General features: G+C 50.4%; 1 protein-coding gene across 4 annotated transcripts in view; it reads left to right on the top strand.

Annotated features, from left to right (window-relative positions):
* The window catches only part of FLNA (filamin A), an 87188-nt gene that overhangs the window by 52686 nt on the left and 10516 nt on the right, over positions 1–23986 (top strand). Inside the window, exons 26-42 of one of the 4 annotated variants that reach the window (XM_035097093.3) lie at positions 253–423; positions 506–629; positions 1381–1537; positions 2359–2548; positions 2812–2835; positions 6856–7103; positions 11236–11343; positions 13510–13600; positions 14014–14154; positions 14284–14412; positions 14798–14971; positions 15110–15271; positions 15407–15610; positions 19400–19552; positions 20278–20400; positions 22006–22272; positions 23803–23940. In XM_035097093.3, the coding sequence (XP_034952984.2) occupies positions 253–423; positions 506–629; positions 1381–1537; positions 2359–2548; positions 2812–2835; positions 6856–7103; positions 11236–11343; positions 13510–13600; positions 14014–14154; positions 14284–14412; positions 14798–14971; positions 15110–15271; positions 15407–15610; positions 19400–19552; positions 20278–20400; positions 22006–22272; positions 23803–23940 (2604 nt within the window). The remainder of the gene's footprint in view (positions 1–252; positions 424–505; positions 630–1380; positions 1538–2358; positions 2549–2811; positions 2836–6855; positions 7104–11235; positions 11344–13509; positions 13601–14013; positions 14155–14283; positions 14413–14797; positions 14972–15109; positions 15272–15406; positions 15611–19399; positions 19553–20277; positions 20401–22005; positions 22273–23802; positions 23941–23986) is intronic. The other 3 variants (XM_035097094.3, XM_035097095.3, XM_035097097.3) reach the window with 3 other exon arrangements.

Here is a 23986-nt window from a genome sequence, read left to right as displayed (position 1 = left end):
TCACTTGAGTCCCCTAGAAGATCAAAGAGACAGGCAATTGCATTGTAAATAGGACTTGCTGGTTAGGAATTCCACAAGTAAAGTTGGCCTCCTGAAACACAAGTGTGGGCGGGACTCAAAGGCAAGAGACTTCTTTTAAAACTGCATTTGATGTAAGGAGTGTGTGCTTTACCTGAAACCCTGAAGTGGTGTCTGGGCTCAAATTCAACTTTCCCCCCATCTCTCTCTCTCTCTCTCTCTCTCTCTCCATAGGGAGCCCCTTCAAAGTGCCTGTGCATGATGTGATAGATTCATCTAAAGTTAAATGTTCAGGCCCTGGCCTGACTCCTGGTGTTGTCAGAGCCAATGTCCCCCAGTCCTTTACGGTTGACACCAGCAAGGCAGGTGTGGCACCCCTCCAGGTCAAAGTTCAGGGCCCTAAAGGTAAGCAAATCTTGGCTTGACTAGACCAGTAGTGCCTTCCTGGGGTTTGGCCCTTCTCTCACCTGTTGTACTCTTCCTGCAGGAGTGATGGAGCCTGTAGATGTGGTGGATAATGCTGACGGGACTCAGACTGCGAGCTACGTGCCAAGCCGCGAAGGCCCATACAGCATTGCTGTGCACTATGGGGATGAGGAGGTGCCCCGCAGGTATGGGTTGTGGGTTGGCCGCTGGAGGGCCAGAGGGAAGACAATGAGACTCAGAAGCCTCCTTAGGACAGAAGCTTGGTACACTGAACTTTAACATTCATAAGGAAGCTTCTAGCCCCTCTGAGCCAAGGCAGAGACTCTAATAGCGATGGCTGCTTTTTGATGTTTCCAAAGCTTCAGATGATTTCACCATTTACTAGAAATCCAAAGTGTTTGTAAACCCAGCACTTGAGAATCTCAGGCTTGGGGGACTTACCTCTCAGGATAATATTTTTAAAATTGCATTAAACGCGTCGGGCAAGTTGTTTGAGAGAGGGCCTCTGCAAATCCATTAAAGACTCTCACGTAATCAATGTTGGAAGCAAAACCTTATGCCACAGATCTTTGTCTTTTGCTGTTGACTGGCAAATTGTGTCAGAGCAAAAACTGGCGCAGGACTTGAAAGCTTTTCCCGGAACACCGAGCCCAGTGTACAATGTCTTACCCTTACCAGTTGTTTCTGCTGAATATGCTGCCCTGTCAATGGGAACTTGTCCTTGGTAGAGGATTCCATCAGGGTGCAGTGGCCTCAGATTGGTATATTTGTGTATACACCTTATTTTGTGTAAGAGAAAGATGAGTGACCATTAATGATCCTGTGGGGGAACACCTGTGCACCCTGGAATTGAGGGATGGGTGTGTGGTCATTTCTGTCAGTTGCCTAACATTAACAATAGGCACCTCTCTCCCTCCCTCTTTTATATGCTCACAGTCCATTCAAGGTTAAGGTTCTTCCCACACATGATGCCAGCAAGGTAAAGGCTAGTGGCCCAGGGCTGAACACAACAGGTGTGCCAGCCAGCCTGCCTGTGGAGTTCACAATTGATGCCAAGGATGCTGGAGAGGGCTTGCTGGCTGTCCAGATCACCGTAAGTGGGACAACGTCTGAAGGAGAGATGAATGCAGGTTGGGGGTTGTTGTGAGAAGGCCTGCAGCCTTCAGGGCAGAGGGTTCGGTTCCACGGTAGATACTTGGGGGAGAAATTAATGGAAGGTGATGGGGAAAATACTGGGACAAGTCTGAAGGTACACATAAGCTGTAGTCAGGTGGACTGTGAGCTCCTTCATTCAGTCACGTGGTGGCACTGCCTTGTGGCAACATTCTCACTGACTTCTATAAGCCCCATGGTCGCATAGCCATACTTGCTGTCTTGTACTCGTGGAAGGGAGCTTTGACTCAGACTACCCTTCTCATCCTATACTTAGAAGGGCCACCAACTCTGCACTTGGTGAGAGTCTGCTTGACTCCTGAGTATCCCACTGTAGCAAGACAGTAGATTTCAGTACTCCTTTTGAATTGGAGGTCTGTAGTGATGGCAGGCCTTAAGCTGAGCTTGCATCTAAAGCATAACAAGGGTTTTGTGTAGGTCACTGACCAAGTTCACAACTCCTCCTGGGTAATCCCAGTTTATTCATACCTTGCTCAGCCCCCCACCCCCTTTTTAAACATAAAATGTCTTTTCAGTGCTTTCCTATGTAACAGCCGGAAATGCTCCTGGAAGCAGCTGTCCTCTTGTGCCATACTGGGCTCAAGTGGGTTTTCACTCACACAAATTCCTGTCAGATTCTTGTGACCTTAACAACTTTGGGCCGGGGACCTAGGTTTTGAATGGCTGCTGCAGTTGCCGCCACTTAACTGAAATGCTTGCCTTCCTTCTAAACCCCCCCTTCCTGGGCTGTGCCATGGCCAGGATCCTGAGGGCAAGCCCAAGAAAGCCACCATCCGTGACAACCAAGATGGCACCTACACAGTGTCGTATGTCCCAGACATGACCGGCCGATACACCATCCTCATCAAGTACGGTGGGGATGAGATCCCCTACTCGCCGTACCGTATCCGGGCCCTGCCCACTGGAGACGCCAGCAAGTGCACCGTCACAGGTGAGCGCTCCTCCCAGGTGAGGGTCTTGTGGGGGGTGAGGGCTGCTGAAGGGTGGGGCGAGCCACGCTAAAATAATGCCACGCCCTCCCCACCACCACATTGACTGCTTTTTGCCGGGCACATCCGGCCACACCGCTCACCCACTGTGGGGAGGGAAATGCCACGTTGCCTACATTCTCCTGTGTTTTATTTTAATTGTGCACTGTTCCGTGTGATTCTTGTCTCACTCTGATTACCCTTGCTCTTTGCCCTTTCACCTCAGTGTCGATTGGAGGTCATGGGCTAGGTAAGCAGCTTGCTAATGGCTTCCTCCCCCCCCCCAAAGTATGCCTGCCTGCCTGCTTGCTTCCTTTTCCGCTGCATGGTCTCACACTTGCATTGGGCTCCACCTCTGCCCCAGATCAGAGAGGAGAGGGCAGCCAGGCAGGTGCCTGCTGAAAACTGCAGGTTTTCAGCAGGTGCCTGCTGAAAACTGGGTCAGTTGCTAATACAGTGGTACCTCGGTTTATGAACACAATTGGTTCTGGAAGTCTGTTCATAAACTGAAATGTTCATAAACTGAAGCGAACTTTCCCATTGAAAGTAATGGAAAGTGGATTAATCCGTTCCAGACGGCTCCGCAGAGTACTCAACCTGAAGCGTACTTAACCCGAAGCATGGGTGTAATTGGTTCCGGAAGTCTGTTCATGAACTGAAGCATTCATAAACTGAAGCGAACTTTCTCATTGAAAGTAATGGAAAGTGAATTAACCGTTCCAGATGGGTCCGCGGCATTCGTAAACTGAAAATTCGTAAACCGAGGTGTTCATAAACCGAGGTTCCACTGTATATAACTTCACAGAACCTGGATAAAAACTGCCATTTCCCTGGTTAGGCTACAAAAGAAGCATATATATTCCTTGGTCTGTTAAAACCAAAATGATCAGGCCGGCGCTTAAAGTGCAGTGCCACTGATTGATCAGTTAAAGCTTCTAGTTCAGGGATGTTGGGGGGGGGGCAGGCCTTGGCACTTGCAGCGGTGCACCTCCTGCCAGGCATAGCCAGCATGGCGGAATGGTCAGGGATGAGAATTGTAGTCCTTATATCTGCTTTAGTTGTTGATGTTTTGGGGTTTTGTTTTGTTTTTAAATTAACTCCCTTGCACTTGCTGCTAAACAAGAACTGTTTTCAGTAGCTCCCTTTAGATACCTGTTCCACTTTCAGCAAACATGTGATGAGTTTGAATGATAGGACTTGTGCCAGCGTAAGGGAATGCCAGCTTTACAAGTAACGCGCATGAAGACAGTTGGGCCCGTACTTTGTCTTAACCCATTATGGACTACTGAAATCAGTAGTGGCTCTTCAGGGTCCCAGGCAGAGGCCTTTTGCAGACCTGCTAGAGGAGCTGTTCCTTGAAGCAAAGATGCTGGGGTCAAAACAGCGACCGGCCTTTCTTTTTCAGTTTTCAGTTTTTTGCTTGCAGAGATGAGCCACTGGTTTGCCCCTGCTGGAACATATTCAGTTTTTGCTTCTTCCAGCAGGATAGAATTGCTGTGAACTAAGCCTCTGCTTCAGAGGCAGAAAAGAGGCAACTTTTGGGGAGTGGGAGGGAGAGATGGAAGCCTTGCATTTTCTCCAACCCTAGCCATTGATATGAAGCAAGGAGGTGGATCTAAATGTTAGTGGTGGGTTGGATTATGGCTGTCATGGTACATTTCCCCCTTCCACCCCCTTCTCTCCACCCCCCTGCCTCCCCAAATAGTCCTCTCCTACCCTTTGCCTCCCTCTCTATCTTCCATCTCCTGCTGTGCTTGCCTAAATGAGGGGCATGAACTTGTGAATCAGGAAATGGATCAGGTACATGCATGTTTCTTAACCCCATGGGGAAGGCTTCTGTCTACAGGCAGGCATGTTGCAAGCATTGTGGTGGCTCAGGTGAGCACCTAAATTTGTGGGAGTCCTGGTGACGTTGTCTTGGCTTTCCACAAGAAGTGTGCTTCAGAGTTGGCCAATGGAGGTCTGTAACTGTATCAGGCACGCGAACGGATCTTGTTTGCCACATTTCTACACTGTCAAATAGCCCGAAAACTCTGGGCATTTCACAAAAATAAGAGGCTAAAGCTGTAACATATAAAAATCTAAAGCAACTGCAGAATACAGAATAAAAAGCAAAAGCAACAGAGCTGCAACACTTCTTTTAAGCGCAAAGGCTAAAGGCCCTAGGAGCATTGAAATGTCTTTTCCTATCATCCAAAAGATCAGTGCAGGTGCCAGGGGAGTCTTTTTGGAGAGAGCATTCCGCAGCCTAGGTGCCCCCACTGAAAAGGTCATCTGGGTGAATTCCTGGCAGCAGCTTCAAACCAGGGAAACTGATAAGGCCTTTTGCAGACCTGCTAGAGGAGCTGTTCCTTGAAGCAAAGATGCTGGGGTCAAAACATGGATTCTAAACTGATAACCATCTTCAGGGAAGCTAGGTTTCCCACCCAAAGTGTGAGGGGAGAAAAACACCTCACAGTCTTCCTAAATAGATTAGGAGTCGTAAGCTGCAGACAGAGCCTGAGACCACAGTGAAGAAACATCACTATTTATTCAATTTATATACTGTCCTTTATTAATGACACATTACAGAACATAAGTGATAAAAACATAATAAAAAGGATACTGGCAGACAGCCTAATAATAAGTCATCATAATAACAGCCCCCCCCCCCTCAGCATTTTTACAGGCTGTGGGCCATAGCCATAGGCCTGGGCAAAGAGGAAAATGTTTTGGTCTGGTGCCTAAACATGTCTCTCTCTCCCCCCCCCCCCACCTTGCATGCTCCCTGCAGCTTGACAGGCAAACTGGTAGTCCCCTGCTTGTCTTTGCTATCCAGAGGGCTTAGGAGTCAAATTTGACTGGACATAAATCTAAACATTTCCCCTTCCCAGCACTCATTCTCCAAAACACACTTTCATAGCCAGCACTAGGGGCTCAGTTTTTATTACTGTATGTTGTGTAGCTCTGATCATGGTTTGCCATTTTACAATAGGAACCTAAGCCAACAATAGAAATCTTGAACTTGATGTTGATGTGATTGGGGGGAGAACACAAACATGATATTTACAGCAGCTTATCTGTTTGTTAACAGTGTTGTTGCTTTTGGAAATCTCTTTAAGCCAGAGCCCTCTCATTAACCCATTGTGGTGCCTTCCAGATATTGTTGGGCAAACTCCCATTGGTCAGGTAGGGTGGGAGCTTGAGGGCACCATGTTGGCTGCCTCAGGTTAACCCTTTAAGCTGGTTTGAAGGTCTGTGGCTCAAAATCTCCTATTGTGCTTTGATTACATTGAGTTCTTTCTTCAGCGAGAACAAGCTCTTCCTTGGTATTGGCCGATCCCTAGTCACCCAAAGCTGTAACATCCCTTGCTTTATGAACAACCAATGCTGCTGCTGCTGGGGTCCAATCATGTCTTTAGTTGCCTTAACTCCATCTTGCTTTAGTCCTTTTTAAATGTGATGTTACCTGACTGGTTCCCTGGGGACTTGGTGTCAGCTGGCAAGAGTTGGGTCTGATCTGGCTCCCAGCCCTCCTGTGCAAGCTGGAAGGGTTTTTTAACCCCCACCTCAACACAATTGGCATTGGGGGATCTGACAGCCTCTCCTCTGCACCTCAATCACCTTCTCCCTCGCATGAGCACATGTGAAAATGGGAGTGGGCCACTGAGGTACATCAGGGGAAGAGCCCCTGGGAGATAGGGGTGGGTGGGTAAGTGGGTAACATATCTTGGCTGAGTTCTAAACATTGTTGTCCTGCCAAAAACTCAACTACTGACCAGGCTTTGCTGGTGATGGACATGCAACTGAGAGTATTGGCTGGAACAGCCATCATTTTGAGCAAATTGTGGTGACTGCAAATGCAGGGCCTCTCATGTGAATGCAGGTATTCCTAGAAAGAGCTTGCGTGGGGTCCACCAGCAAGTGTGAACTAGCCCTAGTGTTCCAGCACGTGTTTTCCTACTTGCAAAGTTTCCTTTTATTCTCTGCCCTCCATTATAAAGGCCTTTGGCTTTATACAATAAAATTGACCACTTGTACCTGCAACTGAATGGGTGAATATAGTCCATTGGTAAGGTGCTCTGTTTTGACCTAGAGTGGCTTAATTCATCTGTGCAATATTGGTCCCCCCACAATTTGGTAAACCTGCCCTCTGTCTCAAAGTCCCCATGAGGCTGTGTCAGCTGGTACAAGAGGCTGGGAGCTTAGGAAGACCCATGGTGCATGATGGGGAAGGAGTTGGAAATTGGACTCAAGTTCTCCATTCCTCATTGGCTTTCCCTTATGCCAGGAGCCGGCATTGGGCCCACCATCCAAATTGGTGAGGAGACTGTGATCACGGTGGATGCCAAGGCTGCCGGGAAGGGCAAGGTGACTTGCACAGTATGCACTCCTGATGGCACAGAGGTGGACGTAGATGTGGTGGAAAATGAGGACGGCACCTTTGACATCTTCTACACGGCGCCCCAGCCAGGCAAATATGTCATCTGTGTGCGCTTTGGAGGAGAGCACATTCCCAACAGTCCTTTCCAGGTTACGGTGAGTCTTGGCGTGACCAGGGAGCAGTATGTGGCTAGGGGTGTCTGGTTCAGCAAAGGGCTTATAATGCCTAATGCGATTGTGGCTAGCATGGTGCTGGTGTTGCAAGGCTCATAAATGTGTGCAGGGTCAAGTCTTGTCCTGCGGTAGTTCTGCCTCCTTTAAATGAGTGATAATGGAACTTCCTGCCATATTGACTTAGAAGCCCAGAACTGTGGTGGTGAGATGATTTTACCTGAAAGAGTGGGGGCAGGATTAGCAAAGGAACTCGGTCTTTGTTTCGGATACTTCATGTGTGTTTGACCCAAAACTTGTGACATGTTAGATGGAACAATCCTCCTGGCACTGTGTTCAGATCTAAGCCCTGGGCTACATCCGAGCTGGTTAACATGAATGAGCATGCATGCATACATACATACATGGGAAGTGGAAGGTGAGTCACCTTTCCTTCTCAAAAAAAAAAAAAAGCTCATGTGCATTCTAGATCTGAGAATTGTTATAAGTTCTGGGCTCTGCTTGTTTGCCCTAGGGTTGCATGTTCTCAATGGCAAAAATCCAAAATCCTGCAGCAAGGAGGCTCTGTTCAGACTAATTGGGGTTTTTTTCAAAGAAGAAATTGCATCCATGATCAGATTAGAAATATAGTGGTTGTTTCCCCTGTGCCCCCAAAATAGAGGGTGTCATAAGAGCACAGGCAGAGCAAGAGGTTCCTGTGCAGTGCCACATAGCATATAGAATGCTCCCAACTGCCCTGTGCAAAAACTGCTGAAAACTCCACCTCAACCTCAGATTTTGCCACATTGCAGTCTTGGGGGCTAGACAGATATTATTTTAAACAGATCATTGCTATGTCCAGTTTTATAACCTGTTTTTTGAGGGGTGGAGGTACGGTAACGTCTGGGCAGGACTTGCTCTGTTTCTTGCCTTTAGGCACTCTTTGCAAGAGAAGACGCTTCCGTTTGCTTCGGAATAATCAAGTTGGCCGCCCCCTGCTCACTCCTATGGAGGATACATGTGCATTGGGTGGCAGAAAAACCTGTGCTGCTCTAATGTATAGATTGTTTTTTACAATCAAGGGGTGTATAAATTTTATGAAATAAGATAAACAATCTAGATTTGCTCCCTCTGCTCTTATTTGTGTGGTGAGGAGATCAAGTAAAAGGTATCATTACTCGGAAGTAGCAGAATTCTCATCTGCAGGTGGGAAATTGCATTTTTGAAGGCTTCTCCATGTACACTCCCTGCTTGTGGTGTAGTACTGCAGCATAGGGGCCATTTTCACTGGGTGCCTGGGTAGGCATCCCAATGCAGCACACACATGACATTTCATGGTGCGCCGAGGCACAATGGGGCTCCTTGCAGCCTCAGGAGGGCCTCTTGGGCCCCATCAGCCCCCCTCAGGCTGTGTGATGACTTGCGTGTAACGCACTGGGCACCCACAATGTGGGGTGGAACCTGGTGCACGTGTACAGCAGCATGTAATTTTAGTGTACCCCTCAGTCTAATGATCTTTTTTCTGTACTGCTACTTTTGAAAAAATAGGGTTCCTTGAAATGGTGCAAATTCTACTGACGGAGGGCTTATCCACGCTTACTTTTTCCTCCAGGAACAAGCGTGCTTAAAAACTCGTATGTCAGAGTGGTTCCCCCCCCCCTCCTTTCCCTCCACAAAAACCTGCTCTTTAGTGCTTAATCGGAGCGAGGGTCGATTTGGGTTTCCTGTGGATTGCCATTTGCGCCAATTGAGCTTTAAAGCAGTGGCAGACCTTGGGGTCCCAGATTTCAGCATCACCCACACCAAAATTTGGTGCACTCCCCATCCCTTGCCTTTTTCATTCTGTGTAATACCGGTGGTTGTTGTGCTCCCAAGCGTCCACACCCAGGGCGGCCAAATCGGCCGTGCTCCCCTAAACCTGCCTTTGCTTAAAGAGTGGGTTTCCGTGGGGAAAAGTCGTGAGCAAAAAGAAGGTGCTTGGACACCATGCCTAGAAAAAGTGGAGGGAAAGTAAGTGGGGATATGCCCTTATTCTGCACAATGTGTTTATCTGGAGCCCAGCATCAAATCTGTTACATTCAGGTTACAGGTAGGTAGCCGTGTTGGTCTGGATCGAAGTAAAATAAAAAAATTCCTTCAGTAGCACCTTAAAGACCAACTAAGTTTTTATTTTGGTATGAGCTTTCGTGTGCATGCACTGTTACATTCAAATTGCATTGATGTGAAAGATCCAAAAAATGTGGTGTTGTTTTTTTTAAAAAAATGTGAGCTAGGAACTTGCACACAAATGTTACATGCGCGCACACACACAAAACTTCTCCTGCTGTAACATGTGACTCATTGGTTGGCTTTTGTGAACCCAGCCTTCCTGTTTAATGTATTACTCATTCTTTCCAGGTTCCAATGCAAAATGAACCCTCTGGCTCAGTCACAGAAAGCGGAGGAAGGGGTTGGGAAGGGACAGTGTCCCTTTTTTTCTTTATGGGTATTGTCTTGTGTGCGTTAGAAACAAGCAAGCAAATGTCCCTCAGCCAGGGAAGTTTTGACTCAGTGGAAAGCGTTTTTGAACCTGATTTCTTCCTCCTTCCTCTCTTACCCCACCTCATAGTCAAGAAGTGGGAGTCTCTCCACTTGAGCACAGATTTCTTGCAAAACTGAACTTCTGCTTTAACTCTGTTAAAAGCATCACCGGCAACAAAAACTCCTGTTAATATTTTTCTTCCCCACCTCCATTTCATCCTTAACATTTTTATACCAGTTGCAGTCAGTGCTGGGCATCTTTACTTGGAAATTTACTGAGTTCAGTAGACGTAGCTGAGTCCCAGAAAAAATTGCCTAGGGTCACAACCAGGACTGGCCCAGGACGTTTTTCTCCCTGAGGCACTGAGTGTGTGTTGTGTGTGTGCTTTTCCCCTAGTTCTGCTGTTAATTCAGTACTGCATCACAGTAGTAGCTTATACCCATGAATCATAGAATTGCAATGTTGGAAGGGACCCCAAGGGTCATCTAGTCCAACCCCCTGCAATGCAGGATCAAGGTTCCCCATCCAATTGGAAACCATACTGGACCCTTATTATCCAGATTTTTCTGGAGTTCTGCCCTGCCCCGCCCCATCCTCTACAAAGTGCCTCTGCAGAATAAAATAAGTCTTGCCTACCTTAACTCTTCTAGTCATTTATTTGGATCCACTTCATGCAGGCTTCTTAAAATGGCACAATCCCTCCCTAGGAAATAGAATGGCTATGATAGAAAACCCAGATTATAATTCATTCAGCAGGGTATTCTCTCCCCCTCCCCCCCACACACCTCCAACTCTATCCCTGAGACTTATAAGGTGTGTGTGACCATCCCATAAAATAGCCAGAATACATTTTGACATTGCAGTTTCTTGTGCTTTCTGTGTGCAAAAGGAGAAACCCCCATTCTCAGCCCACAGGCCACATTTTTGGGCTGTCTCTCTGCTCTAAACATAAATTGGCACCATGTGCATTTAACGCAATGAGATCATTATTTTGTGTTGGCAAACAGAATTGGTTTCCTTGTGCAGGCTGGTCATACAATATTTCAGCTGCATGCAAACTTTTTGCACCAGAGTGTGTGGCTTCTACAATTGTGGACATTATTTTTGGGTGGTGGCTCACAGGGGCGCTGTCACTCCCCTTTTTCCTGGTGTACCTGGGTTATAGCACAGTTAGACCTTCAGAAAAGCCAAGCTTGATATGTCTAAGCTTAGGTTTCCTTTGAAAAGCAAGTTCCTAGCTCCAGTGATTGTTGGCTACTTTTTTGGGGGGGGATGCCAGCTGAAGCAAATAATTCTGCAAAACAATCATAGGTGCCCTATGTTGCCATATTGCTGTGGGAGATATGTGTGGGATACTGTCCTTTGGCAAAGAGCTAGTATCTGAGAGAAGGTTTGTCTTGTGCAAGAATGACCAAGCACTGAAGGTTGTTTTAAAAATATATATACTGTTTTTGCAAAGGGGCTGGGCTTGTCTCAGGGAGATGGTGGTTATGGGATGCAGGAAAGAGCCATTGGGCTGTTTTAAGTTCTGAAATGGAAGCACAGCAGGGTTGTCCTGGCCCTGAGCCAGCCTCTCCACTGGTCCATTCTAACACTCTTGCCCCATTCCTGCCACAGGCCCTGGATGGCGAGCGCACGACCCCCCAGCAGATGGCCCAGCCGATGCGGGCCCCACCCTACGCATATCCACCTGGTGCACAGCAGCCCTGGGGACCGGCAGTAACAGTTCAGTTTCTTGGAGGAAAAGCTAGCCCAGGGCATTCTGGGTGGGGGGAGCACCCCATGGAATTCAGCCGCCTCTGCTTTGCACTGTTTGGCACTGCTTGGGAGGGGGGGAGCTGGTTTTCTGCTTGAGGACGCAAGATCAAAGGCTCCCTGCTCCTTTAAACAAAAAACATCTGGTGGCAGGGTTAGATTATGAATCCACATCTGGAAACTGCAGATGGATTAGAACGTGCGCCAAGAAATGGCAACCCACTCCCAAGAAAGGCTCCAGCACCTGCCTTTGCCCTGAGAGTTGTTGAAACTGATGTTCAAATTATTGTTTTTCCCATTTTTGGTGATTCTTGGTGGATCCCAAACTTGGATCTCCAGCTGTTTTGGGACTACAATTCCCATGATCCCTGAGCACTGGTCCTGCTAGATAAAGGTGATGAAAGTTGTAGTCCAACAACAGCTGGAGACCCAAGTTTGGAAAACCCTGATCTAACTCTAATGATCTCATTCTGCCAGAGCTCCTGAAGAGCATCTGCTAGTTGGGTTTCCTTCCCAGGAGCAGCAGCAGCCACAGCCGCCACCTTCTCCTTTTCTCTGGTATTTCAGAGCTAGCACTGAGGCCTTCTGCACACAAAGCAGGTTGCCTGTCACTGAGCTACAGGTCTCTCTCCTTGGCATTGCAGGCAAGCTGTGAATCTGTTTGTGCTTGCAGCCGAACTAGACACAGTGCCATTCACAAAATTCACAGTTTGTTTGTTGTCAAAGTGAAGAGCAAGCAAGGGGGCCACCAACCCAGACCAAAACCACGGTGGGGGCAAAGGGCTAAGGGTCCCATGTCCCCTGGGTCTAGAAACCGGAGGAAGCCTCATCAGTAGGAGATGGCCAAGAGGACATTCCTTCGCTGAGTGGGAAAGTCACTAAGTTTTAAGACCACCTTTTCTGAGGGAGCAACTTTTTTAAAAAAACAAAAACCAACTGAGCCAGGAGACAATTTCCCATTTCCACAAACTTTGTGATCTTGGGCTTACAATCCTTGGAAATAGCTGCCTTTTAATGAGCAGCTGTGAGTTTTGCACGCGCACACACACACACACACACACACACACACACAATGTCCAATGCTAGAAGTCGACGTGTCAACTAGGAAGAGAACCAGAGCAGAATCAACGCAGTTTGAAACTCTGCTTCCTTTGCTTGTGAAGAAAGCTTTTGTGGGGGGGGGGGGGAATGGCTCTGCTCCTGCAAGTGCCCCACAAGAACCCAAGTAGTAGGCTTTGTGGCTCTTTTGTGTGGTCTGTCTGACGCCCTATGCAGATTCTTCATCACTTTCCTCTCTTGCCCCCCAACTTGCTTTGATGCTAACACAGGTGGGCTCTTTTCAGAAACAACTTTATGGGCACCTCTTCTCCCCCACCCTTGCTTGGCCTCTCCCAAACCTGAATTCCAAGGGGGGAAGAGACCCCCCAGAATGTGACCGGATTGGGGCTTTTCCCAGGGTGTCTTTGTCTTTGAGGTCACATCCCTTTCTCTCTTGATGCCGGGGAGGGGGGCCATCTATGCTTTGTATGTCGTCCTTGTCAATACCTCCATTCTTTTTTCGGGGGGGGGGGAGGTCCTGCCAAGTCGTATCTCAGGCAGGCTGTGTGCTATTCACCTTTCCAGGATGCAAAGGATGCTTCTCTGTCCCCTTGGGGGGGGGCATGGCTAGCATTTGTCCTGGGCAGACACAATTGGGAATCTTACTTGGCTTGCTTCCTTGTAACTGCTGATAGACATATCTCAGGGGGGAAAGTCCATACAGTATGTTCTTGTTGGCCTCCCAACTCCCGTCAGCACCAGCTGGGGCAGTCAGTGCTTGGGGATGATGGGAGTTGTAATCCAGCAATATCTGGAGGGCTACACAGGTTCCCCAACTGCGCTGCAAAAGCTGGCTGCACATCAGTGGGATTCCACTCCAGTGAAACACAGCCACATTGGGACAATCACTGCCAAATAAATGGGGGGGGCAATGCAGCAGGGGTGGGTGTGTCTTTGTCTGCTCCATGTTCCATCGCTGTTTATGAACTCCTGCCATTTCTTCCCATCCCTCCTTGTCTTGTCTGGCTCTCAAAAAAGCAAAAAAATGATTCTCACTGCTGTGTTGGGTTGGCGGGGGGGTGCCTCTGTCTTTTCCAGGCAACAGACCGTCCTGTCAATGGGCTGGATGCTGGACTGCGGCCTTTCGACTTGGTCATTCCTTTTACCATCAAGAAAGGAGAGATCACAGGTAATGGGGTGGGAGGGGGATGTGGCCAAAGTGGCCTAGAACTCTGCCTTTTACACAGGTCAGGGCAAGAGTTTATAGCCAGGCTGTGTATTGAGCAGTATGCTTGGAGCACAGAATGTAAATGGGGGCAAAACTCAGCTTCCTGATCTCTATTAAGTTCCTAGTCCTTGTGGCTCTTAAGGTAGATTGCGAAGCATGTGGCAGTGTCTGCCAAGATCAGAGGGCATGAATCCAGTGGCCTAGGTAAGCCCAGTGAGTTGTGGACCAGTGATTTTCATCCAGGTCCCCTTAAAATGCCCCATCAGGGGTCCTTGCAAAAAAAAAAAAAGATTCCTGGGTCCTTGCATTCCTACTCTGGCGAACAGAACTCACCAACTTAAAAGTGCTTTCTGTGGTTTCCTCCCTCCCCACAGGTGAGGTGCGCATGCCCTCTGGCAAGGTGGCAAAGCCAGACATCACAGACAACAAGGATGGCACAGTGACAGTGCGCTATGCCCCCACAGAGGCTGGCTTGCATGAGATGGACATCCGTTACGACAACATGCACATCCCAGGTAACACACACACACACACAAAGGTGTTTGGCTCTGAAATTACCAAGCTCACGTTGGTTTGAGCAACTAAATGTGCGCAAGTAGGTATATAAAAGATGTTGACGCCGTACCCTCTTCCCACCCCCATAGGTAGCCCGCTGCAGTTCTATGTGGACTATGTCAACAGTGGCCACGTGACTGCTTACGGACCGGGACTCATCCATGGGATAGTCAACAAGCCAGCAGTCTTCACTGTCAACACAAAAGATGCAGGAGAAGGTGAGTCGGCAAGGCCCACTTGGTGCTGGAACTGCTGCCCTCTGGTTTTCTGGCCAAGGGGCAAGGCAAGGCTGTTGATGCTTCTGTTCTGTGTAAATGCATACGGTAGCTGCCTGATCCCTCCATTCCCTGCTGGAGGGAATCCGCAGCGAGAATAGGCTTACGATTGTGTGCTCTGCTTAACAAATCTGTCATTGAGATGCCTAGCAGAACCAAATATGCAAGCTTGCATAGTCTCATACACACACATTTTTGGGGGGGTAGGTCTGCCTTGATTTTCAGCACTGGAGCAGACTGCCCTATTTTGGGGGCTGGCTCAGTTACTGGGGCACTAGGGCTAATGGATCTTCCCACACTTGACGTCTGATGTTCTGTTTGTTTCCAGGCGGCCTCTCTCTAGCCATTGAAGGTCCCTCCAAGGCTGAGATTGGCTGCACTGATAACCAGGATGGCACTTGTACAGTGTCGTATCTTCCCGTTCTGCCTGGCGACTACAACATATTGGTGAAATACAATGACAAACACATCCCAGGAAGTCCCTTCACTGCCAAGATTACTGGTGAGATCTGGGGCCTGTCCACCTGGGCTAATTAAGGAAAGAAGAGGGTGGGTGGTAAGCTCACACTGAAGGGGAAGGAGAAGGTAGGTTGGAGGCCCGCCTTGACGGGACAATGTCTGCCTTTCTCTGCTTCTGCAGGAGATGACACGATGCGCATGTCCCATCTCAAAGTGGGCTCCTCTGCCGACATCCCCTTGAACATCACCGAGACGGACCTGAGCCAGCTGATGGCCACCGTGATCCCACCTTCGGGTCGTGAGGAGCCTTGTCTCCTCAAACACCTACGCAATGGGCATGTTGGTGAGTGACCGAGAAGACCTCTGCTTTTCCGGTTATGTCCCAAGCCGATTGGCAGAGCTCATGGGTAGGAGAAAAGATTATAATAGGTATAACAATTCTCTTTTGCTTCTTCCTTCCCACCCCATCTTTCTGTAGGAATTTCTTTTGTCCCCAAAGAGATTGGAGAGCACATTGTGAACATCAAGAAGAATGGGCTGCACATCCCCAACAGCCCCATCACGGTGATGATCAGCCAGTCTGAAATTGGCGATGCCAGTCGTGTCAGGGTCTCTGGCCCAGGGCTCAGCGAGGGACGGACATTTGAACCTTCAGAGTTCATTATTGACACAAGAGATGCTGGTATGGAGGTGCTGAAGTTAAAATGGGGGGGGGAGTTGAAAAGTCTCAAACCTTGCTGCTTGGTGGCTTTTTCCTAAGCTGGCATAAAACCTCAAGGCTTCTGCCTGAGTTTATAATCCTTTGGTTCAAAGACAAGGGCTACTCGCCATGGTGCCTATGCTGTCGGAGGGAGCGTGCCTTTAGTGAGGACCAGTTGCTGGGAATGGCAGGTGGGGTGAGTGCTTGCAAGCTTCCTTTGGGCATCTGGTTGACCACTGTTGGAACAAACAAACAAACACAAATCACTAAATCGATAAGATCCTTGGTTTTCATCTCCTCCACCCCACCGATCCAATCTGTTTCATCATGGTGATGCTGGCTATTTGTCCTCCAGCTGACAAGCTCCATCTCTGGCTAGCCTGATGTTCAGGAATAGACATAGGAAAGGTAGCATACTGGTGTTCTACTGCTCTATGCATACTAGTTACAACCTTAGGTGCATAGGTGTTTAGAGAAGGTAGACTAAAGAGTAAGAAGCAGGGTGCAAAAAGAGGAGGTTGCAAAAAGAATTAGAAATCCCTGGAGGAAGTGGGATCCCTGAAGCGCATCTCAATGACGGTTGGAGTTCTCAAGTGCTTGAAGGGATAAGTCAATTCCTTTGTTTCTCCAAACACTGTATGATCATCTACCATTCTGGATTTGGAAGAAACAAAGTCTGCATTTTGAGAAGCTGGCTTAGACAGAAAGCTCTATGAGCCTTCTGGATCAGACTATATATTCCAGTATTCTGTGTCTAGTAGTTGTCAGAAACATCAGGGAAAGACTCCCATGACTGCGAACTAGAAATTGAAGGGGAAGGTCCTCAAAGTATCTAAACAGTGGTAGGAACCTGTGGTCCCCCCAATGTTCTTGCTGGACCAGCTCCTATCCTCCTTGGCCGTGGGGTGGAGAGGCGAACTGATCAATGTTGTACCGTGTTTCTCATATTTTAAGGCATCCCCCAAAAATAAGCCATGACAGGATTTCTAAGGGTTGGTGAAAAATAAGACATACCCCGAAAATAAGCCATGTCGTGTAGCCCCGACCGAGCGAGAGGCGAAGGCGCGGGACCCAGCAGGAGCTCCCTGCCTGCTTCCCCGAGCCGTCGCGCATCGGGGGACAGAGCCGAAGATTGGCGGGCGCTCCTTGCTGGGCTTGACAAGCCCGGCAAACAGCGCCCGCCGATCTTCGGACCTGTGCTGTGTGACAGGCAGGGGTGGGGGGAAGCGGAGATCGTTCTCCGCTCTCCCCCCACCCCCGCCTGTCACCAAAGATCGGCGGGCGCTCCTTGCTGGGCTTGACAAGCCCGGCAAACAGCGCCCGCCGATCTTCGGACCTGTCCTGTGTGACAGGCGGGGGTGGGGGGGGAAGCGGAGATCGTTCTCCGCTCTCCCCCCACCCCCGCCTGTCACCAAAGATCGGCGGGCGCTGTTTGCTGGGCTTGACAAGCCCGGCAAACAGCGCCCGCCGATCTTCGGACCTGTCCTGTGTGACAGGCGGGGGTGGGGGGGAAGCGGAGATCGTTCTCCGCTCTCCCCCCACCCCCGCCTGTCACCAAAGATCGGCGGGCGCTGTTTGCTGGGCTTGACAAGCCCGGCAAACAGCGCCCGCCGACCTGTGCTGTGTGACAGGCGGGGGTGGGGGGGAAGCGGAGATCGTTCTCCGCTCTCCCCCCACCCCCGCCTGTCACCGAAGATCGGCGGGCGCTGTTTGCTGGGCTTGACAAGCCCGGCAAACAGCGCCCGCCGATCTTCGGACCTGTCCTGTGTGACAGGCGGGGGTGGGGGGGGAAGCGGAGATCGTTCTCCGCTCTCCCCCCACCCCCGCCTGTCACCAAAGATCGGCGGGCGCTCCTTGCTGGGCTTGACAAGCCCGGCAAACAGGGCCCGCCGACCTGTGCTGTGTGACAGGCGGGGGTGGGGGGCAAGCGGAGATCGTTCTCCGCTCTCCGCCCACCCCCGCCTGTCACCGAAGATCGGCGGGCGCTGTTTGCTGGGCTTGACAAGCCCAGCAAGGAGCGCCCGCCGATCTTTGGTGACAGGCGGGGGTGGGGGGAGAGCGGAGAACGATCTCCGCTTCCCCCCCACCCCCGCCTGTCACACAGGACAGGTCCGAAGATCGGCGGGCGCTGTTTGCCGGGCTTGTCAGGTCCGCCGATCTTCGGACCTGTCCTGTGTGACAGGCGGGGGTGGGGGGGAAGCGGAGATCGTGCTCCGCTCTCCCCCCACCCCCGCCTGTCACCAAAGATCGGCGGGCGCTGTTTGCTGGGCTTGACAAGCCCGGCAAACAGCGCCCGCTGATCTTCGGCCCTGTGCTGTGTGACAGGCGGGGGTGGGGGAGAAGCGGAGATCGTTCTCCGCTCTCCCCCCATCCCCGCCTGTCACCGAAGATCGGCGGGTGCTCCTAGCTGGGCTTGACAAGCCCGGCAAACAGCGCCCGCCGACCTGTGCTGTGTGACAGGCGGGGGTGGGGGAGAAGCGGAGAACGTTCTCCGCTCTCCGCCCACCCCCGCCTGTCACCGAAGATCGGCGGGCGCTCCTAGCTGGGCTTGACAAGCCCGGCAAACAGCGCCCGCCGACCTGTGCTGTGTGACAGGCGGGGGTGGGGGGGAAGCGGAGATCGTTCTCCGCTCTCCCCCCACCCCCGCCTGTCACCGAAGATCGGCGGGCGCTTTTTGCTGGGCTTGACAAGCCCGGCAAACAGCGCCCGCCGATCTTCGGACCTGTCCTGTGTGACAGGCGGGGGTGGGGGGGGAAGCGGAGATCGTTCTCCGCTCTCCCCCCACCCCCGCCTGTCACCAAAGATCGGCGGGCGCTCCTTGCTGGGCTTGACAAGCCCGGCAAACAGCGCCCGCCGATCTTCGGACCTGTCCTGTGTGACAGGCGGGGGTGGGGGGGGAAGCGGAGATCGTTCTCCGCTCTCCCCCCACCCCCGCCTGTCACCAAAGATCGGCGGGCGCTCCTTGCTGGTCTTGACAAGCCCGGCAAACAGCGCCCGCCGATCTTCGGACCTGTCCTGTGTGACAGGCGGGGGTGGGGGAGAAGCGGAGATCGTTCTCCGCTCTCCCCCCATCCCCGCCTGTCACCGAAGATCGGCGGGCGCTCCTAGCTGGGCTTGACAAGCCCGGCAAACAGCGCCCGCCGACCTGTGCTGTGTGACAGGCGGGGGTGGGGGAGAAGCGGAGATCGTTCTCCGCTCTCCCCCCATCCCCGCCTGTCACCGAAGATCGGCGGGCGCTCCTAGCTGGGCTTGACAAGCCCGGCAAACAGCGCCCGCCGACCTGTGCTGTGTGACAGGCGGGGGTGGGGGGGAAGCGGAGATCGTTCTCCGCTCTCCGCCCACCCCCGCCTGTCACCGAAGATCGGCGGGCGCTGTTTGCTGGGCTTGACAAGCCCGGCAAACAGCGCCCGCGTGCACTTTATTAAAAAATAAGACATGCCTCAAAAATAAGCCATGTCGTGTTTTTTTGAAGAAAAAATTAATATAAGACATGACTTATAATATGAGAAACACGGTAGTTATCAGTATCTGGAGGCCTTCAAGGCCCCCCATCTGGACTCTTAATACCTTGCCATCTCCGCATGGGTAACTGCAGTGGAGTAACACAAGCAGCATAAGCAGATGAAATTGCGTATGCTTTTTGCTCTTGCAACTGTTTCCAAAGCACAGTGTGTGTTCATATGTACGTGCCTGTATGCACATGTATAGCTCATGGTGGTGATGTCCAAACATATAACAAAGCCCTCTTACTACAAATTGCCTCTCTTTTAGGTTATGGTGGGCTGAGCTTGTCCATTGAAGGCCCCAGTAAGGTCGACATCAATACTGAGGACCTAGAGGATGGTACTTGCAAAGTCACGTATTGTCCAACAGAGCCTGGCAACTACATCATCAACATCAAGTTTGCAGACCAGCATGTGCCAGGTGCGGGTAGTCTCCTCTTTGGTGGGTTGTTGCATCGGACGAGGGGAGCAAAGGCATGTTCAGGAAGTGCTGGTGGGACACTAGAACATGTCTCCAATTGAAGATGGGACAAAGGTGTCCGTAATACTTGGGTTGCTGGAACAGATTGCAAGCATTGCAGGAGTTGAAGGCAGGGGCTTCATCACTTGTAAAACAAATATCTGCTCCAACATATATGGAGCCTGCATGCTACAAGCAGCATTGCTTGGCGCAGCTTTTTGCTGCTCAGGGTTGCAGATAAAGGATAGTCCAATGCTCTTCTGCATCCTCCCCAGCAGCAGACCAAGGCAAAGAGACCTGCCTGACTTGGTGTGTCTCTTTTATTTTTTATGTAGGCCTTGTATGCAGAGCATTCAGTCCTTAGCTTTCCAGTTAGTGATAAGTCTAAAACGTGTGACAAAATGATTGTACAGTTTTCTTAATGAAATTTAATGCCGGAAGAGAGGCGATGACTACACTGGAGGATGTTGGGTGTGTGTGTGTGTGTGTGTGTTGTGACATTCTAAAGCTTACACAGGGAAGTTGATGCTTTTTTGGGCTCCTGCCCCGAAACCTACCCCCACCCAAATCCGTGATCTCCTCTCCCTGAAAGGGCCAATTGGATCATGTGGCTGAGTCAGCAAGGGTCTCTCTCTCTCCCTCTCCCTCTGGCTTACTTTCTCTCCCCCTCCATCTCTCTGGTGCAGGGAGTCCATTTTCTGTGAAGGTGACAGGAGAAGGACGGATGAAGCAGATGATCACGCGCCGCCGCAAAGCCCCCTCGGTTGCCAACATTGGCAGCCAGTGCGACCTCAGTTTGAAAATCCCAGGTGAGTGGCTTGAGGATAGGCTTTGTGGTGGGGGCAGGTTTGGGGTGCTGCCTAAAACAAGCCCAGCAGTGGAGAGCTACTGGCCCAAACGTGTTATTAAGTACCCCTCCCACATGGTTAAAGGTCAGGATTATTCGAATCCCACCCTTGAACTTGGCACAGAGAAGTTTGGAAGGCCCACGGACAGTGCCCAGCAAACTTTTGGAATCCAGAGTATGTGTTCAAATCTAATATAAGCCTTGTTTACCAGCTTAGAATGATACAGGGCAAAACCAAAGCATATTCACCGAAGTTGACTTGTAGTTAGCCCAGCTGGCACAGAGGCTGTTAGAATGGGGAAAGTGCTGAAGTCTAGGACAGGCATGGCCATCTGAGAATCCTTCCAAACCATAGCCAAGTTGGTGGTACACTTTGGTTTGACACAGGCTGGTAACTGGGAGCCCTTGACCTCATGTTATATAGCCCTCAATGCCTCCTAAAGTTTTCCCATTCTCTCATCCCAGCACAATTACTTTCTTTTCATCTCTCCTGTTGTTGCTTTCCCTTTAATATGTAGAGTTTCGGAATTTTATTTGAATTCTTTTGTGTATATGTGTTTGCCTTTTTCCTGGTTGTAAGGCTCAGAAGTAAAACTGTGGCTAGACTGTTATGTTTGCAAGTGGAGTGCACGCTGCTTCTATTTGAATATAAATCAGCAGTTTAGGGCATTGTGTCCAAACCCCTAATGTCAGCAGAACTACTCGGAAACAATGAGGGTAATTTCATGCATGTTTTGAAAAGGGGGAAAGGACCACTGCAAATCTACCTCCTTGAGGGGGGATCCCTTTGGGAAGACTGCATTCCTCAATCCACCACCACCATGTTCATGTTCTGTAACGGGTGCTGGCTACCAGTACAGGCCTCACACTGCGTTAGAATTCAGGTCACCTGTGGAAGAGAAGTGTGACATTTATACAGTGAAAAACTTCTGGTTGCCAGTGGTCTCTGCTCCTGCCAAAGCTTATTGTGGAAGAGATCCTGTCCTGGCCTTCATCTAGAATAGGCATCCCCAACCTGTGGCCCTCCAGATGTTTTGGCCTACAACTCCCATGATCCCTAGCTAACAGGACCAGTGGTTGGGGATGATGGGAATTGTAGTCCAAAACATCTGGAGGGCTGAAGGTTGGGGGTGCCTGATCTAAAACAATAGGGGTGCATTTACAAGGGTTGTTTTGATTTTAGAAGAAATATTGGATCTGGAGAAAATTATAAAGATCTGACTATTCAGACAAGGAGCAGCATTAAGTTACCTTGAGAATGGGGTAGGGCAGGCATAGGCAACCTTGGCTCTCCAGATGTTTTGGAACCACAACTCCCATGATCCCTAGCTAACAGGGCCAGTGGTCAGGGATCATGGGAGTTCCAAAAGGTTGCCTATGCCTGGGGTAGGGAGACAAGGGATTAAGAGGTGAACTGGACTAAGATCCAGCTGCCCTGTGGGCCACCCCTGCCATAGAATGTGTGTGGGTCTTGATGGCACAGTGGTGTTGGCTGATGGTAGGGAAGGAGCGAAGCTGCTGTCCCATGTCTCTACAGCTGTTTTATTTGCTGCCCCTTGTCCCACAGAAATCAACATCAGGGACATGACAGCTCAGGTCACCAGCCCTTCAGGCAAGTCCCACGATGCAGAGATCTTGGAGGCGGAAAACAACACTTACTGCATCCGCTTTGTGCCCACTGAGACGGGCATCCACTCGGTCAGCGTCAAGTACAAAGGGCAGCATGTGCCCGGAAGCCCCTTCCAGTTCACCGTGGGCCCTCTTGGTGAGGGTGGCGCACACAAGGTCCGGGCAGGTGGCCCTGGACTGGAGAGAGCGGAAGCTGGCGTGCCAGGTAGGACTGTGGCCTGGGACAGGGACGGAGATGGGGAGTGGACAAGATAGGCAAAAGGGTGTAACTTGGGAGTTGTGGGAAGGAGGGGTGTGAGATGCTAGTACTTGAGCTGGTACAGCCTGTGCTTGAACAAGTCTGGTGACGCAGACTCAGATTCAATGATGGGGACTGAGGCAGGTCAGCCTCCATTGTCAGACATGACTGCAGGGGTGCCTTGGAACCCTGGAATTTTAGAGCTGGAAGGGACTCCGAGAGTCATTTAGTCCAACCCCCTGCAATGCAGGAATCTCAGCTAAAGCATCCATGGCAGATGGTCATCCAACCTCTGCTTAAACACTTCCAGTGAAGCAGAGTCCACCACCTCCCAAGGCTCTGTCAGAAGCTGCTTCTTAATGTTTAGTTGGAATCTACTTTCTTGTAACTTGAAGGCAGTGAAAACAAGTTTGCTCCCTTTTCCATGTAACAGCCCTCTAGATCTCCTCTCCTCTTATCCAGGCTAAACATACCCGAGTCCCTCAACTGTTGCTCCTAAGTCCTAGTTTCCAGATCATCCTTCAGAAGTTGTTAGTACCCCCAACTCTCATCACCCCCGGACAGCAAAAAATGGTAGTCAGGAATGATGGGATCTGTAGTCCATAGAACCATAGGTTAGGCACTGTTTAATGATAAGGAATTGATGGAGAAATGTGCCCAATGTCATCTTGCGCCCACCAGGCCACATCGTCCTTCCATCGCCCTTCAGTTTTCAGCTCCCATATCCCGAGAAGAGGGGCCTGTCCCCTGGGGGTGTTCTGTAAAACTCAAGTGTACTTGGATGGTGATTATATAGCACCATCAGTCTTGCTATCAGAATCCCCCTGGGCCCTGTGGCTAAGGGCAAATCCACAGGATACACTTAAAGCACATCACTTCCCCAAAGAATCTTGGGCACTGTCGTTTGTTATGGGGTACTGTGACTTGGTAGTCCTGTGAGTGGGAAACTGTGGTTCCAAGGCTTCTTGGGGAGGGTGCTTTAGATGTCTGGTGCAGTTCTGCCCTAAGTTGGGAGTAGCCAACATGATGCCCACCAAGATGCTGTTGGACTACAAGTCCCATCACCATTGACAAGGCTGTGCTGTCTAGGGCTGATGGGAGTTGTAGTCCAGCAACACCTGCAGAGCACCATGTTGGCTGTTTTTGGTTTAAGTGTTTTATCAGAAGAAGCATCCCTAAACACAAGGGTCAGGATCCACACCACCTGGGAAGGTGTCCCACTAAAGCACCCTTCCCCATCTGGGTGCCCTCCAGATTAAAACTCCCTGCCAGTTTGGCCAATGGTTGGGGTTGATGAATCTGAAATCTCTGGAGGACACCAGGTTGGGGAAGGCTATGCAGTAGTTACTGAAACAAACTCTGCAAAGGATGTTTTGGATAGTAGTAAAAGAAAGGCTTTTTGTCCCAAGCTTAGTGCTAAGGTGGGACTTGCATTAGCAAAAGAGGACGATGGAGCGCCAGTTGTTCCTAATAAGACTTGTTTGCCTTCTTCCCCAGCTGAGTTTAGCATCTGGACGCGGGAGGCTGGTGCTGGTGGCCTCTCCATTGCTGTGGAGGGCCCCAGTAAGGCAGAGATTGCTTTTGAAGACCGGAAAGATGGTTCATGTGGTGTTTCCTACATTGTGCAAGAACCTGGTGAGTGGCATGGAGTTGGATGCTGCATGGAGAAGACGGCTGCAGG

This window comes from Zootoca vivipara, chromosome 15, assembly GCF_965207765.1.
Source record: "Zootoca vivipara chromosome 15, rZooViv2.hap1.1, whole genome shotgun sequence".
NCBI lineage: Eukaryota > Metazoa > Chordata > Lepidosauria > Squamata > Lacertidae > Zootoca > Zootoca vivipara.
The sequence above is the reverse complement of the archived record's forward strand: the minus strand, read 5'-3'. Positions and strand labels throughout refer to the sequence as shown.